An 18142-nucleotide genomic window follows, 5' to 3' on the forward strand; every position below is an offset into this window, starting at 1 on the left:
AAGCTAATAACAGTACACAAATGGATGCAACACATCGTGGGGGCAATGATGAGGATGAGGTGCAGCTTAAAGACCATGGAGATAACTTCTTCCCTATCTCCAACTAGGTCAGAGAATGAAGACTTAACCAAGCATGCATTGGGAGGACAGGACTTGTTTGACACAAAAGGCAAAATCCTATCCTCTAACACACCGAGGAAATCAATGTCACCTAATCAAGAAGTGGGAGAGGTAGAATCTATTCAGGGTAGAGCACAGCTGGACACAGTCACAGAAATGGTTATGGACCAAAGAAACTATCAGGAAGAAGGGAGAATGAGGGAAACCAAACCACACTAAATAAAGTTGTTCCACAAAAAGTGAAGGGTAGTGGAACCTACGAGACTAAAGAGATGATTATTTTTAAGGATACTCCAATGTCACCAGAAAGGATCTTAGAAAACGAATTTGAGGATGCAGTGGGTATAGGTGAAAGTAACAGTTTTGATTTTGAATACACAATATGAGGAGTGGGGTGGAGAAAAGCATTTGGGACTGGATGTTGTTAAGGTTATCAGTGGAAAAAGGTCTATTGCACAATCTATTTCAAAGAAATGTTGGAGTGACGTTGGTGAGAAGAAAAAATGAGGAAGGAAGTAAGTCACCGCCCAGCTTAAAGCAGCAGGTTGGGGGCAACGAAGGTCCTTTCGTGCAATGTCAAGAGAATATTGTTATGCTACAGGAACTGAAGCTAAGTGGGGATGAGATTGGCTCTTTTACTAATCAGTTTAGAAAATGGAAATGTTCTGTCATGGATGCTCAAGGGGCATCAAGGGGAATTGGTCTACTATGGAATCCAAGTGATTACCTCAGATAAATCTTGGCATTGGGCACGCATGCAGTCAAAACAACTTAATGATGGCTTTGAAGTTTTGAACTGATAAATGCGCATGGACCTAACTCTATTGTGGGTCTGTTAGACATCTAGAAACTCATTGTCAGAAATTCTTCACAGGGAGGGCAATTTCTTTCTGTTAGGCAGTGAATTTAACTCTATTCTAAGACCAGCGGATAAGAGGGGGGTGGGGGGCACTACAATGCAAAACAGAGAAACTTCAGCAATTTTGTTATGGATAACAGATTATTTGAACTCACCTTTCACTCAAGTGGATTTACATGGACCAATAGAAAGGCTTTCTAAACATAGCAGAGAAACTGGACAGATTCGTAACAGCAAAGAATTGAGTAATGAAACAGTGGAACTTGAATGCAAGAATTCTACCATTTACAAGCTTGGATCATTTTCCAATCAGCCTGTGGATCCAGGAAGGTGAAACTCCTCAGAGATGTCCCTTTAAATTTGAAAAAATGTGGATGCAGGTTGAAGGTTTCAAAGAATTGATGTTGGATTGGTGGTTAACAGCTCCAATTCGGAAAGGGAACAACGCCTTTGTGTTTTTCAAAAAGCTACAACACTTAAAGAGTAGTTAAGAAGATGAAAAAGAGTAAAGTACAGGAACATTTTCACAAAGAAACTACAAATAGAACATGAGCTCAACATGCTGAATGAAAACATTATAATGAAGGGAATGGAAGAAATTGATTTTCAAAATGAGGCTATTGAATGAAAAATAAACAGAGACTCTACAAAGAGAAGAAACCTTTTGGAGACAAAAGAGAAACATGGCTGCAATAAGGGGATAGAAACACAATTTTTGGACAACTCGGTGAAAGCAAGAAGAATTGTCAACTGCATTCACACAACAAAAGATAATGATAGAAATATACTAACAGAGAAAGTGTTGGAAAGATTCAGATAAGGTACTTGGGGGGGTGAATTAGTACCACACTTTTCAATTACTTAACCTTTTAACCATAAACTGATAAACTATAAATTACTCTACTCTATAATTGCACCACAATTTTGTAACTTTGTTCTTCACTTCTTCTATTTGGCATTCTCTCTCTCATCTTTTGCTTGATGACCTATACATCATTCCTTTTTCTAAACCTAATTAGAGTTCCATAATATATCCTACAAATCTTCCATAAACCATTTTGACCTTAGATGTCATCCTCAAATAAAACTTTATTTCATTCACTAAACCTTCCTCGAATTTAACACTCAAATCACTTAACTTGTTTCTATAAACCATTTTCTCATGGCTCCTTGACTCATGTCCTTTACCTCTTCTTTTGTCCAAATTCAAAGAATCTCTTGTTGTGATGATCACGTCCCTGTTTTACCAAGTTCTTCCTTTGTTGACCTGTTTGTCCAGTTTGTTGTTCCCCGATAGCATTCCTTTGTTCCAATGGTATTCCCTTTGTATCAGTAGTGTTCTAGTCTTCCGATAACATTTCTCACTTTCTTACCTTTTCTAATAGTGCCTTCCTTTGTCGATAGGACTTATCTATTTGCATGTTTACTTAACTTATTTACCTATGTGATTTGCCTTATGTAATTTGCCCGCAATAACAACCATATTCAAAAATCTTCTTTAATAACCTATAGAGGATTTTATCAAGTAACAATTTCCCCCTTCAGCATTGATGGCAAAGATTTTTTGTTCATCAAAATTTGTTGTCTGTAATTTCCCTCTGATTATACTGCTCCTCTTTTGTTTCACTTCTCCTAAGTCAATTTCTCCTTCATTAAGATCTTTACTCTTTGCTCTTCCCTTTTGGTTTATCTTTTCCAAATTCACTTTACTCTCCCCAAATTGGGCTTTTTACTTGTTCCAAATTTTGCTTTTCTATTAGCCCCCTTTTTGGCAGCAATGCCAAAGAGTACACCAGTGACTATGCAGGTTGGGGTACTCTCTTGTTTATAACTTGTCAAAAATGGTTTTGTACTTGTCCTTTATGTCAATGTAAATTTTACTCCATACCTATTTGAGTTGATTTAGAGCAGTGATGGTGCTTCTGACTTTTATTACTTGTTCTGTCACATTCTCGGTAATGCTCTGTCCTAATGTATCAAGTAGCTCAGTAGCAATTCCTAGCTAGTTCTGCATCATATCCATAATGGGTGTGATCATACATTGTATCTCCAATAAATTTCTCTTGATCTTGTCCTTTGTATGTCACAGTTCTGGTAGCCTATAAGATAATTCTCCAATTTGTGTTGTATGCTCCAATATTGGTGCAGCTATAGGTTGTAAGATATTTGTTAGAATACCAATGTTAGCTCTTATTTCTTTTACCTTTGCATTGATTTCTGCAGTGAGTTCTGTAGCAGTGCATGTCCTGTTATATATCTTCTTGGCTTCCATTAAATTTTGATGTATTTCCTTTATGCCTTCCGAAAATGTTATCATAAGTTCTGCAATCTTCTGCACTAGTTTCTCATCTTTCTCGTTTTGCAGTTTCTTCTCAACTTTCTTTCTGTTTTTTGCTTTTGAATCTTGATCTGCCTGAATTGCATCTATAAATACCTTTAACTAATCCATGAATGGTCCATCCATATCAATATCAACTTTCAGTAGTAACTCTGAAAAAAATTTCAACAGTTTTCCTCAGAATTCTTTTCTTCTGTCTCTTTTTTTTTAATCTTTCCTTTTCTGATTTTTCTTCACAGTTTTGTACAAAAATGTATTTCTCTTTATAGCTTAGTTCAATTGGATACCGCTCTAAAATAGCATATTCGGGGTCATTGTCTAAATCTTCATTCTCTTCATCTGATTCAACTCCTCTTTTCCTTTTTTTCTTGTTTATCTATGATCACAATCATACTCTGTAGAGTTCTAGCAACTTCTACTGCTTCAATTATTTGTGCTTCATCTGTTTGTTCCTTGTTTCCTTCTGTAAATTCTCTTTGCTTGTTGGTGGTACTGATGGGGACACAACCCAAGAAAAGAATGGACACAACAGAAAAGGAAAATTGTATTAACTGAAAAAATAAGCTAGTACAAATAGTACAGAGAAAATAAACTTCAAAACATGCCCTAAGGGCTTACAATAGCATAAATCTGGAGATAATTTCTCCTTTCAGTACCTCCTCTCAAACTCCACTCCAAACTGCCTTTTACAATGCCAGAAATCTCCTTAAATAGACCCCGGAGGGTTAAGGACTAGGAGTACATTCTAGAAAGTGCTAGTAGGCATCCACCGACCAAATAGAAGGTTCCAGAAGCTGTGTTAGAAATCGGTGCAAATCTAGAAGAATCTAGAAACGGTAACTGAACTTCCGGGAGGCATAACTTTTGAACCGTAGCTCCGATTGACGAACCGTTTACATTTTCGGAAAGCTCTCGAAGCGCTCTATAGCCCTATGGACAGCTTCGCTCGTCCCCCATTTTTCGGCCCTTTTCGAGGTCATTTAATGCCCCTAACCTGACTTTGAAGCATTCTTAGGAGGTCTCCAAAACCCGAAAAACTGCAATAACTTTCAAACCGTGGAGCCTTTTGACCTGATTCTTTTTCTGGAATGCTCTAAATCACAATTACATTCATCTGGCCAATTTACACCTTCTAGGTCACCAAAATGATGGCCAAATTGCATGCTCCTATTTTTTCGGGATTTTCTAGCACACTGATAGTTGAACTGTGAGAGTTGGAACCTTTATTTGACCCAAATGGGTATCCAAAAATGAAAAGACGTGAAACAAAAACTAAGTCTAAGTACATTTTTTTGGGTGACACAGGATTGCCCTTATACCTCTGGATGCTCCTGCATCAGGTACCTAGGACCTGAACCTTATCGATTGTCTATGCTTCCTTGGTTCTGGTACTTGTACATGTTTCTTGCTCTATTATGTCATTGATTTCTGATCCTTGTTGATTACCATTTTTTTTCTCATCGCTATCATCTTGGATCTCAATAGGTAATTTTCTTCTCAATCTTGTTCAGAATGAAGAATATTCTCTCTTATTGGTGTATTTGGCTTGGAAGAAACACTTTCAGCTTCTTCATCATCTTGCTCCTCTGTTAAATCAATATGTACTACATTTTTCATATTTTGTCCAATTATATTGCTTATCTCATACATTTCTCCAATCTGTAATGATTCTTCTGATTCTTGTTCTTGTAGTTCTTCAATATCAAAAATTTCTTTCCACATCCATATAGCTTAATACTCGAATTCTTGATTTAATCCAGCCAATATATTTGCAGTTCTATTCTTTATAGCAAATTTTTTCTTATACTTCTCCAAAGTGGTGTCAATATCTTCAACTCTTAATTCTGGTTTTGTAATAATTAATGTTCTTTCTTTGCTTTCCTTCTATTGTACAACAGCTTCTTCCCATCTTACCTTGATTTTGTCAAGTCATTCCTTGCCAATATTCTGCCTAAGTTCATTTGGAAATCTTTTGAATTTGTAAAAATGAGATAGTATTGCATCTTCGATGATCTTTTTGTCTTCATCCAACCATAGTTTATATTTTATTTCATATATAACTCTGATAGTTCCATGTTGCTTTATTGCTTCAGATATGTCGGCAGTTTAGGAATTTTAAGAGTTGCTCTCTTAGGAATTTTTCTTTGTACCTGTACTGGTTGATGGTTTTGTTTGGCTTCTTGTTCTTCTTCTAGGTTAAGATATAGTACTTGTTACTCCTATACACATTCATTGTTGTCATTAGTGCAAAAAGGTCAGTCGGTGAGAATAGAAGATGATGGTCGGTGAATGTTGTTACCGAGCCATAGTATTAACCAAGTCAAGGCATAACTAAAGTGTAAGTATGAATCAAGTTGTAAATGAGCACTATATACACCGAGCAGATGTATGTACATCGAACAAAGACTTAACCAAGCCAAACAAAGTTTAACTGTGTCATGAGGATACCGAATGACAGCATATATGGTGAGCATGGACAGAGTAATTACCAAGCTACACAATAAGCACATAAATGTTTGAAATGGTACGAAATTCTATGTATTTCAATTCCACCGAGCAGGAAAAGATATTTGTACAGATCGAAGAAAGTGTTTGGGAAGAGCACTTTGATTGTTTATGATCCCAAGGCAGAATGAGGACCAAAGAAATACAAGAAGCCAATACTATGAAAAGGATGATTCTAGATTGTTGATCTAGATCAAGTGCAAATTCCAAAAAATTCCTAAACCCTAAATAGGTCAAGGATCAAAAGAAGTAAAAGATTTCTATTAAAGGACAAGGAACAATTTAAAATTGATGAAAATTGTTGTTGAAGCTGCTATTGTTGAAGTTATGCGAGGGATATGCTTGAGGAATGAGAAGTTAGATGTACTACAAATCAAAGTTCCAAGCAGCCAAAAAAGGATTTGATACATCAGTCACTAGAGGTGATAAATCATTGAACAGATGAGAGATTTGGACAGCAAAGTAAATTGCAATCGCTCAAATCAAAGTTCACTGCTATTTTCTTACCATTGTAGCAGATAAATCCTTCTTAACAAATAGTTTGTAAATCTCTTAACCAAGTACACACATTGTATTTGTGTTTTGTAAAACCCTTGTGAAAGGTAGATCCTTACAAATCTTTTGTATTACTCCTTACAAAGTAAGTCACCAGAAGTGACAAACAATTGTAGCCCTAGCAAGGCAACCTCTTGATGCAGTAGTGAAGGATTTGTGGATGTCATCCCCACCGCAGTTTTCCCTCTAACCAAAGGTTTCTGCATGACCAAATCTTTGTGTCATGTGTTGTGATGTTGTGGTTTACGTTTACATTCACATGTTGAAGTAGATAAGTTATATTTGTTTTCATTTCCGTATTGAAGTTATGAATGTGCATGTCTATCGAGTGGATAAATTACAAAGGGCTTATCAGATTTGAAAGGGTACAAAAGTCCTAAATATTCCAACGGTTGCTCTTGTAATCTTAAATCTAGTTCTTCTTGCAAGTGTATCCTCTTCAACTTTCTTATCGGTAGCATGTCATTTAACTATTTTATTCTTTATCTTAGCATGTCTCTAGTATTGTTGTGGATTTTTGTCTTCTTATGTTGCTACTTCCTTCACCTTTCTCATCGTGTGATTTCTTTTGTTCTAATGTTATCTTTATGTACACTTCTTCATATGTTCCAAACCTATTTGCTTCCACATCCTCTGGTGGACTTAGTTGATCAATGCTTGTGATCAGTTCATTTTCATTAACTTCGTAGAGTAGGGGTGGTATACGTGATGTCCTCGGCTTTACTGCATTGATTATGCATGAATGTGTGGTTACTAGAAAGCATATATCATTCTTATACTTTTCCACAATATGAGGTGGGATCCTATATCTTCTATGCATTTTAACCTGAAATTCTTTGAATTATGTCCACATTATTTTATTGAGGTTTCCTCCCAACTGACTTGTATATTCATTAATCTAATAAATGATTGGTCTTTCTAGTTTCCGATTTACTTTACCGCTACCCAAAAAATAGTTCTACACATAGAAAAAGATACATACCAATAGTGTTTCGAATTTCATCTCTTGCTTCTTCTCTGGTTTGATCCTTCACAGATTCAGCATCAATTGATTCCTTGACATATTTGTTAAACCATATATATTTCCTTGAGTAACAATTTCATATGCAACTTGTATTGCTCCTCACAGTACGATGTTTAAACTACTCGATTGATAGACTTTCTAACCAATAACCACTGAGGCAAATCTTACCTCTTGATCCAGAATATTGCTTACAATGATGGCTTTCTGATCTTGCTTGAATTTTGTTGGTCCTTCAATTTTTGTTTTGGAGTCCAATTTCATAACACATTCTCTTGCGACAGTCGATAGGCTTGTTATCACGTGAATGGTTTCTTTCGTTGTTTCAATTGGTTTGTTTCCTTCCAGCCATATGTATTCTCCATGAATTCTAATGAACATGTATATGATCCATTCCTCATCAAATGTTTTTGGTAGATGTACCATATGTGTCAGTCCTTTTTTTCTAGATGTCAAAACTCTTATTTTAGTTTTCCATCCTCCTCACACATCTCCTTGTAGGCTTCCTTGATGTTTGCATCTCCTAGCTCAATCAATTTGCAACAAGTGAAGGTTCTCATATCTTTAGTCATCATAACTTTTGGCAATATCGAAGATAAGGCTACAATTTTGTTTGCTTTTGTAGCTTTCAGTGGATGTGGCTTGAACTCAGGTTCAGATTCTTATAACTTCTCATTCAAAACTGGGACATTCATGCTTGTAGCCATAATGATTCTTTGAGTTCTATTCACAAATTTTCCACACTTGTACAATTTTCCGAAAAGTTCTTTCCTTTGTACGCCTAAGGTTCGTAACTTGATCAATCTGATAGCTCCAAATTCCTTTCAAGTGAAGATTTGCTCAACTAGACAGTACTTCACAAGTGATCTTCATTCATACAAACGCAATTGATATAATGTGACAATAGTGAAATGGGCATTCCTATATATAGTGACCAAAGGTGTTCCAACGGCTATTTGTACCAAACATTAAATCTTGTTAGCCGACGAGATTCTTCTTTACCGAAATTAACCTAGTTACAAATAATATCCTTCATTTTGAGATTTCATCTCTTTATCCTATAGCATAAAAGTATACTCCTTTCAACCTTATAATTCTACAATAGTCAAATTTGTCTTACTTTCTGTGCTATATAATTTTTATCACCAATGCATCTATTTATGCTGATAGATGCTATAGCTTAAATGATCTAGGGGACTAATTGATATATCAATGAAGTTCTAAGTCCTTGAGCATTTACTTGCTTAGTTGAGCATTTACTAACTTGCTTAGTTGAGCATTTACTAACTTGCTTAGTTGGTAGATGAATTCCCCATCCTAGATGACAAAGGGTCTTCCATTGAAGTAACACTTTCATCCTTAACCATATTTTCTTCATTTCTTCTCTAACCTGCTCTTGATTTGTAATTCCTTTTCCTTTATCATCCTTGTCGATAGAGAACCAATATTTGGAATTGTATGCTTCATGACCAAATTTCTGACAAATGTAACATGGCAATCCCATTGCTCTCCAAGGTCAAAGTTTCTTCTAGTATCTCCCAATTTGCATTCTAATGTCACATGTCTTGTTTTTCCACATTTGAAACACATTATAGGATTATTACCTCCTTTTCTCATGCAGTTCACCAACTTGTTAAATTTCCTTGTTGGTGGCATCTTGGTTCTGCATTCCTCTACTTTATGTCCATAGTGTAACATTATCCATCAAAGGCATTAGGCAAGGTGATCGGATCTCTACCTTTTTATTTATAATCTTGGCAGAAGCTTTGGGCAGATTAATCTCTAGGAAAAGGAGAGTTGGAAGTTGAAAAGGTATAAAAATTGCAGTTGGTGTGGAGGCGGTTACACACTTACAATTTATTGATGACATACTTTTGTTTGGTTTTTCCTCTTTAAGAGAGGTCATAATCATGCAACGAAACCTAGATAAATACAATAAAGCATCATCACAAAGGATTAACTGGGGAAAATCTGCTATTTTCTTTTTCAATACTCTAGGGGTGAAATAGAGAGAGATCAGCGTAATTTTGGACATTAGATCTGGCTCACTTCCAAGTAAGTACTTAGGCATTCCTCAATTTGGTGGCTTGAGTACAGCTAAACTATGGCAAAAAAATTAATGGATAACTGCTTTGGGAAGATGGATGGTGGCAAAAATAGATGGTTATCCCCTGCTGGGAGGATTCTGATGGTAAAAACAGTTATCTCAACAATCCCAGTATACTCTAAGATGTGCTTAAAGATATCCAAGAAAGTTACCAAATTAATAGAGCAGAAAATGCGCAAATTCTTTTGGAATGGAGCAAATGAGCAAGATAAGTTATCATTCTTGGCATGGGACAAAATTTGTATTGGTAAACATTGTAGTGGAGCAAGATTGAAGGACTAGAATCTGCTTAATGAAGCACTTGGAGCTAAGCTGGTTTGGAACATGTACACACAATCAGAGCGACTGTGGGTCAGAATTTTGAAATCCAAATACTTGGATTCAAGAAAATGACAGAATTTTTACTATAAGAAATCCCCCTCCAAGGTCGGCTATTTGGAACTTCCTAATTTCCAGTAGGCATGTTACATTAGATCATTTTACTTGGTAGATAGGGGATGGTCAAAAGGTAAAAAATTGGGAGGAGTCATGGAATGGGAACAACGCACAGGGGGGACAAGGTGATTTAATTGAATTAAAGAACTGGTTGAATAGAAAATTGGGCTGCTAAGGTCGAAGATTACCTAGAATTGAGTACATATGTTTTAGGGGGACCATGGAAATGGAAGAATGGAGAAATCACAAATCTAACAGAACGGCACAAAAATCAACTCAAGGAAATCTTTGGTTCTAGGAAAGCTACGCTGAATATTAAGCAAGACAAAGTGATTTAGTGTGGAGCAACTGATGGAAGGTACTCAGTAAAATTACACTACGAATCCTTGGAAAGAACTCAAGGCCAACAAATCTATTTTGGGGTAAAGAATGCTTACCAAAGGTCGGATCCTTTACATGGCTGGCAAACAAAGGTGGAATACTAACTTGAAAAAGAAGGAAAAGATTGGGCTTTCAAGGACCAACTAAATGTGTCTTGTGTGAAGAAGCAGAAGAGGATGATCACTTATTGTAACATATAAATTTACGGAAGAATGTGGGAGAATGGTGCAGAGCCCCTTACAGAATAGAATACAGAAGGTTTTTGAGAAGTGGCCACAATAAATGGGAAAATCAACTCTATCGAGCATCTAGATGTTAAGTCCATCATTGATAACTTGGCAAGTGTGGAAGGACAGAAATAGATGAATTTTTCAGGACAAAAAGGAGTTGGTTGACAGATTAAAAGAATAGGCTAGGATGGGTTAATCCATCATCTGAGGTGGTTGGTGATGTTTTGTGGGAAAAACAAAGGGCTCGTGGAGATGTAACTTTGATGTGCTTCTAAAGGCAACACAGGGCCATCAGGAGCAGGATTTACCATTTGGTTTAAGGAAAGTTATGAAGCAACTGATGGAAGGTACTCAGTAAAATTACGCTACGAATTCTTGGAAAAAACTCAAGTGAGAAATGGCCAACAAATCTATTTAGGTTAAAGAATGCTTACCAAAGGCCAGATCCTTTGCCTGGTTGGCAAACAAAGGTAGAATCCTAACTGGAGAAAGAAGGAACAGATTAGGCTTTCAAGGACCAACAAAATGTGTTTCATGAGAAGAAGCAGAAGAGGATGTCGATCACTTATTGTAACATATAAATTTACAAAAGAATGTTGGAGAATGGTTCAAAATAAACTAGGTTGGCAAGGCCCCTTACAAAATAGAATAGGAGAGGTTTTTGACAAGTGGCCACAACAAATGGGAAAATTGACTCTATTGAGCACCTGGATATTAAGTCCATCATTAGTAATTTGGGAAATGTGGAAGGAAAGAAATAGATGAATTTTTCGGGACAAAAAGGAGTTGATTGACAGTTTGAAACAATGGGCTTGAATGGGTTAATCCATCATCTGAGGTGGTTGGTGATGTGTTGTGGTAAAAAACATGGGCTCGTGGAAATGTAACTTTGATGATGCTTTTAAAGGCAACCTGAAGCCATCAGGAGCAGGATTTACCATTTGAGATTGGGACGATAATGTAATTGCATGTGGGGGGGAAAAGACTAGTAAATAGAACAAATAATATAGCCGAAGTTGAAGCAGTGTTATTCTCCATCAGGGCAGCAAAAAGTCTAGGAGTTTGGAAACTTCATGTAGAAGAAGATTCACAAATAATTATAAATGCAATAATTAAAGGAGACATGGATGTTTGGCATCTTCAGGATTACCTAGTTGGAATCAATGAGGAATTGACACCCATAGAAGACTATAAAATAACACATGTCGAAGGCAAGGGAATAAAGAGGCAGGCACGCTTTCAAATTGGGCTTTGGCATTTAAAATGGAAGAGACTAAAATTGAGGACTTTCAAAACTTAGTAATGGATGAGGAATGCTAAATTTAATAACTGTTACATTCTCATCGCCCTAAAGAAACAAAAAGAGTAGTAAAAGAGGTTTTTAGTTTTGACGGAGGCGTACATGAATGGTGAGGTGATCGTGGATGAAGGACAAAGTGATGTGCAGCCCTTGAAGGACATTGCATTTATTACAGGGGTAGGCTGAAGTTTCGCCTTTAAAACATAGAAGTTAATAATTTAACTTGTAGGCTTTGGAGTAATTTGGAAAATGTGTTCTCGTTTGAGAGTGGAAGGATAGAGACGGCTTTCACTTTCAACTCCTCCAAGCAACAAAAGCAGATTGACAAGTTGTTCATCTTTGATGATAAGAAATTAACAGACAGTGTGATGATCATTTTGGGAGAGATGTTTATCAAGTGGAGAATCACTACAGAACGAACACAGACGTATTCTCAATGATTAAGGCGAAGGGGCTATAACCAGGAGATGCAAAGGAAATTATCAGAGTGGTAATGGAGACAATTATTCCAAGAGAATTCCTTGGGGGCATGGATGAAATTCTTGTGAAGTCAATTCCAGGTTTGGAGATACACTTCACTGGCAAACAAAGTGGACTTGAGAAGATTGAAGGAACCAAGTACACCCCATTTGTGTGGGGGTTTGATGAAAACCGCAGGAGGCAAAGATTCAAGGAGGCTTGTAAAGGTTGGTTAGCAATTAAATTGGCTGTGATAATTCATCTGCTAGACGAAGACATTGCAGAAATGAAGAGGGCAGCTGGGTGGACAGCGGAGGATGAGGTGAAGATGAACCAATGGCTTCAAATGTGCAGAGAAGCCAGACGCAAAAATAATGCTGCTCAAGGACCAAAATATTAGTGAGGCAAAACTGAACAAGTGGCTGTGTGAACGCAATGGCACAAGGAACGGGCACATGGAAGCACCAGCAAGCTGAGGAGGATGATTACAAGTGCTCCAGTGATCAATTCTGTCCCCGGGAGTTGGGTTCGTTTCTTTTGAAGCTGAATTGAATGTTTATTAAGGGTCTGATTTTTTTGTAAACAATGTAATTATGTCTGGGATAGGTGGCATGAGAGATTGCCAGTTTTTTATTTTTCTGAAAATTTTGTTAAATTTGTAAAATTTGAAAATGACACTGTTACAGCTGTGAAGGGCTAGCTGCTGGTAGGAGTGGGAAGTTTGCAAAGAAGTTGTTAATCTGCAATTTCATGTTGGTGTGTAATTTAGGGTTACTACTGCTTTCAAAAAATGTACCTTTGCCTTTTTATGAATAATATTAAATCTATTACCAAGGAAAAAAATTATTGTGGAAATATTTTCAGATGCCAGTAATTGAAAGTTATTGAAAATGTTAAAAAAATTTACTGCAAGAATGGTAAAGAAACTAATTGTCAACTTTAATAATGATACTTGAGTACACACATTGAATTAAATATGGTACACATTCCACATCTCAGTGGCTAAAAATTGAGTTTCAAATTTTGATGCAGTGTTATTTAGAAATTATTCAGGACTAAATCCTAGGAAAGCTTCAGAAAGAATTGTATTTACATTCAAATTCAAGACAACAGAGAAGACCTGAGCAACGAGAGAAAAATGCATTCGACTGGACACAATTTAAAAATCTCCCAGTTAATAATTGAAATAACCTTTTTTTAATTAGTAAAATCTAACTGGTAAAAACATGGCAATGAGGCTGAAATACATGATGCTTCAAAATGTCCCCTACTTTTAAGTATTGAAAGATAGATTCCTTGCTGAAAACGGCAAATCAGAGAACCAAAAAGGGAAGGTCTAAAAACTATTTCCACTACCACCAATTAGTCTTCACTCTTTTCAACATAGAATGAACTAATCCATGTGTTCAACAGGGAACTCCAAATACATACAAGTGTTATTATTTTTTGTGCTTAATAAATGTAAGTTCCTTTCACAGAACTGGTCAAGGAATCAGAAATAATCAGCACATTGATTATGCTTGCTTTTCTTTATTACTTAAATTCTACTTGCCTTTCAGTACCTGGAGTAGTTTTGCCATGATATTTATCATGTAGTTTAGTTTATTTTTTGAATCACACTTGACTTACTACTTTGGATCATCTGTGGACATTGATATTTCTTTCCTTCTTCCCGAACATGCACAGACAACCACAGAAACATACTAAGGAGTCCCCCTTGTGGTATGAACTACGACACAAACAGAAAAAAACAAGCATTTGAATGCACAAAAACTACAGAAGAAAAAAATTGCAATTACCAACAATCAAGTAAGGCACTCGAGTTCACAATCATGAATATCAGCCATTTATACAAATGCAAATGAAAGCATATAAGAAAGGGACTTAAGTACGTTGTTTTGAAATCATTGAAGATGAGAAAGACAGGCTGCTCTAATGTTACATTGTACCCAGTCTTAGTGAAAAAGGAGTTTTAATATACCATTTTTAAAACATTGCAAACAGTTTTGGAAGATGATGATACAAAACTATTAAAACAATGTCACACTAATGCAATGTCAGATTTTTTTACCATATCATGTTGAGGAATGCCTTCAGTAATGCAAACAACCAAATCCAACTCAGCTTCCATTGCTTCCAAAATAGCTGCAGCAGCAAATGGAGGGGGAACATAAATTACAGAGGCATTTGCCTTGGTTTCAGCCTTTGCTTCTGCAACACTGTTAAAAACTGGAAGACCCAAGTGTTCAGTTCCACCTTTTTTGGGAGTCACTCCACCAACCTACACAAAATGTATAAGAAGATATTAGATAATATGCCATTCACAGAAATTTCTTCTTTAAACGGCTTCTAAATAAGTTAGATTGGGCATTTGACAGGAATGAAGAAACTTACAACTCAATGCAACATGTGTGCAATAATCTAGGCATGAATTCAAGCAAGAATGAGCAAAGACACATTTCATTAAAAAGAACCCTCTAGAATCATGTGGTAACAAATGGGACACATTAGTAAGATGAACCCAAACCAAAGGCATCACAAATTAATGAGATCAAGCCATGCAGAATGTCTATAACTCAAACCAATCATTATTTTTTGTGGAATGAGTTTAATCTGTATGTCAATTTCCTTGCATTGAAAGCACACACTGTATCGTGAATCAAAGCACATAATTTTAAGCTGGTGAAACAAGTAATGTAGTAGTCTTTTATGATAATATTCCAATGAGGCTATGACAACCACAACGCTGGCCAAGCTAACAAATACTTATAAAACTTTACCACCCTACAAGGAAAAAGAATACGAGACTAAATACAGCTAACAGAGGGGGGAAGAGTCATTGGTCTAAGGGACTAAATGCATGGAAGGACAGTGGATAAAAACAGAGATCAAACGACAACATGACAGCAATTGGAAAGAATGAGGCAGAAGCAAATTCATATAAGCTACTTTAGGAAAAATTCTACATCAGTGCATCCCATTATTATTCTTTCAGCATATTCCATTAGCTAAGGATTCTTTTCCACTACAATTTCTATCCTTGCACTAATACTGACAACTATTGATAAACATCTTGCAAAATATATTTTGTTTTCTTAACTCTGAAAGAGGTCATCATGATGTTCCTTAAATGAGTAATCTTTGAGATGGTTCATGATCTCCGTATGTCTGATTCTCTGGCCTTGGCTGTTACATGGTTCCATTAGAGAGTCTATGCTCGCTTCCATACACAAAATGAATTTTTAAGAGGATATTCACAGCAATTAGGGATTAATGCTAGGTGCCCAATTCCCCTACCCTTTTAAACTTTGCATTGATGAGTTCTGATGTTTCCACAAATATTTCCCTCAATATAACAATATCTGCCCGTCGCCCTAAAATGCATTGAATGTTGTAAATGAATGGAACAATCTTTCAACTGTCCACCCATGATTTCTTCTCTAAATGAAATAATTGCATTGGTTTTTGCCTCTTTTTTATCCAAATATAGTTCTAGAAGGACAAGGTGGCATAAATTGGGGATGCTCCACAAAATCATTTATCCTTTCTTAGCTGAAATCCCTTTCCCATGGGCTTTTACAATAACAAAAACTGCAGGAATACGCTGACCAAGATGAGGCAGTGATATTCAAAAGCATATTCTTACTGTCTGGATTTTGGGAAATCTCCTTATTCTCCTCCCAAAAACAGTTTATTTAAGACCTTTCATATTTCGTGGGTACAATTTCTTGCATTGGTTGTCACATAGATATATAAAACACCTGCAAGATATTTTTGATATTGTTCACACCGGCAATGATTTTCCTTGGACCACTGATGGCATGATGCAGAAGCAACTTCTCCCTGCCACATAGTTTATGTCCCCATTGGTATGCTAAACCAATTCCTCAAACCACGGGCAATTCGATGACCACCAGCACTATATATACCCATCATGGAATGTGCAATTGTGATGATGGAAATGTTTGTCATATTTAACTGTTTCAAGACAACAAGAAAAGGAGGCGTCTAACTAGACTACCTAAAATCCATCTTTTGAAATTCCCAAGTAAAAATTTTATGTAGCTGCATTAGAAGCCACAGTTGAATGAGATCCTATTCAAAAGAAATGATCTAGAATTTTAATTGGAAGGCAGCGAATTCCATGTTTAACAGTTTGACTCGAGCATGATCTGCAACATCCCAAGGGTCGTACTAGTTCTCTCTCGTTGACGAAAACTAAAATTGAAACACTACAATCAGAAAATGTCTCAGCATGTAATACAAGAAATTTTAGGAAAACGAAAATTCAACCGCAATGACAGCCCAACAAGTAACCGAACCGTACAATGTATGTCAAAATTTAATTTTTTTACCAGAAGAGAATGCCCAAAACACAAAAAGCTAGATTTGATCTGTGAACGAAACTTATTACAGCCCATATTCGTCTGCGTATAACAATCACTTTAAAAGAGGCCTAGAAAACACATTACAGGAAAAGATCGCGCCCATACATTATTGGACGATGCTCAAGGAGATCAGACGCTTAAGTCCCACAAACACTGAACAGACGATAATCAAATTTTTTTATTCGAATGGCATTAAAGGACAAAACAAAACGTATTCATAGATACAAACCATTTTAGTTCCGTATTCGATGGCTTGTTCCGTATGAAATGTACCATTTTTGCCCGTTATACCCTGACAAATGACACGAGTATTCTTGTCAATGAACACAGGCGGGGTACTTGAAGTGGCAAAACATCGGGCGTTATGAACATCACTATTACGACGGAGGTTCCTGGTTATTGCAGAGGCAAATCCAACGATCCTCCTCGCCTGCCCCATATTTGCTGATTTTCTTCCCCGGCCTGTGAACAGAAAAGTTCTGAGAGGAGTAACGATTTATTATTGATATTCCCTGTGAATGCCCTTCAACGCTTGTTAGGTATTTGTGTGTTATGCTGAATTTTCCAACCAAAACAAGCATCAGATCTTCGTAAGCTCTGTGCCCTTCATGGAGTAAACCTTTATTTTTATTTTTTTTATATTCTTTTTGTAGGAATTTTCCCTTTCCAATTTCGACTACAATTTTAATTTTGGGAGACTCCTATTTTATAATTGTTTACCGCAGCTCTTAGTAGAATATTAGTTATTATTATGGGAATATATTGGTCAATAGGCTGCTTTTAATGCATATTAGCTCATATTTAATAAATATTTTTTATTTTTTATAGATTTAAAATAGAGTCAAAGGTGTATTTTGTTGAAGATGTTGTTTTGATTGTTCATTTTTTTTTGTTGAAGATGTTGTCTTTGATTGTTCATTTTATTTTGATAAACTTATGTTTTTATTATTTTTTATATTAATAAGAGCAAAATAAAGATGTTAATAATATTTTAGCAATGTACTAATATCAAAAATCATAGTAGTTTAGTATTATATAATAAAATAACTAAAATTTTAACTTTGGAATCGTAGTCTTATAAACTATCTAAATCATAAAGAGTCTTAAGGCCACCTACGATCATAAATTGTGCTAAGAGCCAAAAAAAAAAAAAGGACAAATTAACCATGGCAAGTAGTTTTGATCATACGATCGACCTGATGAAATAGATGTGTCTTGGAAAAGAACTTATAAATTTCCTTGTAGTTCCTATGGGATCTTCTTTTGCATCAAGTAGAGTGGGGTGGCAAAGTTGTGCATGACACTCATGTTGAACCAAGAAACACACCCCATCTTCTTCTATATGTCTCTAACTTTGGTTTTGAGCATTTCCAACTCCCTAGCAGTAGCTTTACATTTTGTGCAGGTCCCTTCAATACCAAATTTACATAGTCCCTTACACATT

At 36.1% G+C, this 18142-nt stretch overlaps 1 protein-coding gene across 1 annotated transcript in view; it reads right to left on the reverse strand.

Moving 5' to 3' along the window:
* LOC149576544 (succinate--CoA ligase [ADP-forming] subunit alpha, mitochondrial) overlaps positions 1-17308 on the reverse strand; it is a 38628-nt gene extending 21320 nt beyond the window's left edge. The window contains exons 1-2 of the mRNA XM_089817796.1: positions 16928-17308; positions 14382-14591 (exon numbers count right to left, since the gene is read on the reverse strand). Coding sequence (XP_089673922.1) covers positions 14382-14591; positions 16928-17137 — 420 coding nt within the window. The 5' untranslated portion in view covers positions 17138-17308. The remainder of the gene's footprint in view (positions 1-14381; positions 14592-16927) is intronic.
* Between the last annotated feature and the right edge of the window lie 834 nt (positions 17309-18142).

Source organism: Cupressus sempervirens, chromosome 1 (genome assembly GCF_028749045.1).
Source record: "Cupressus sempervirens isolate cs-2001-9-10 chromosome 1, ASM2874904v1, whole genome shotgun sequence".
Lineage (NCBI taxonomy): Eukaryota > Viridiplantae > Streptophyta > Pinopsida > Cupressales > Cupressaceae > Cupressus > Cupressus sempervirens.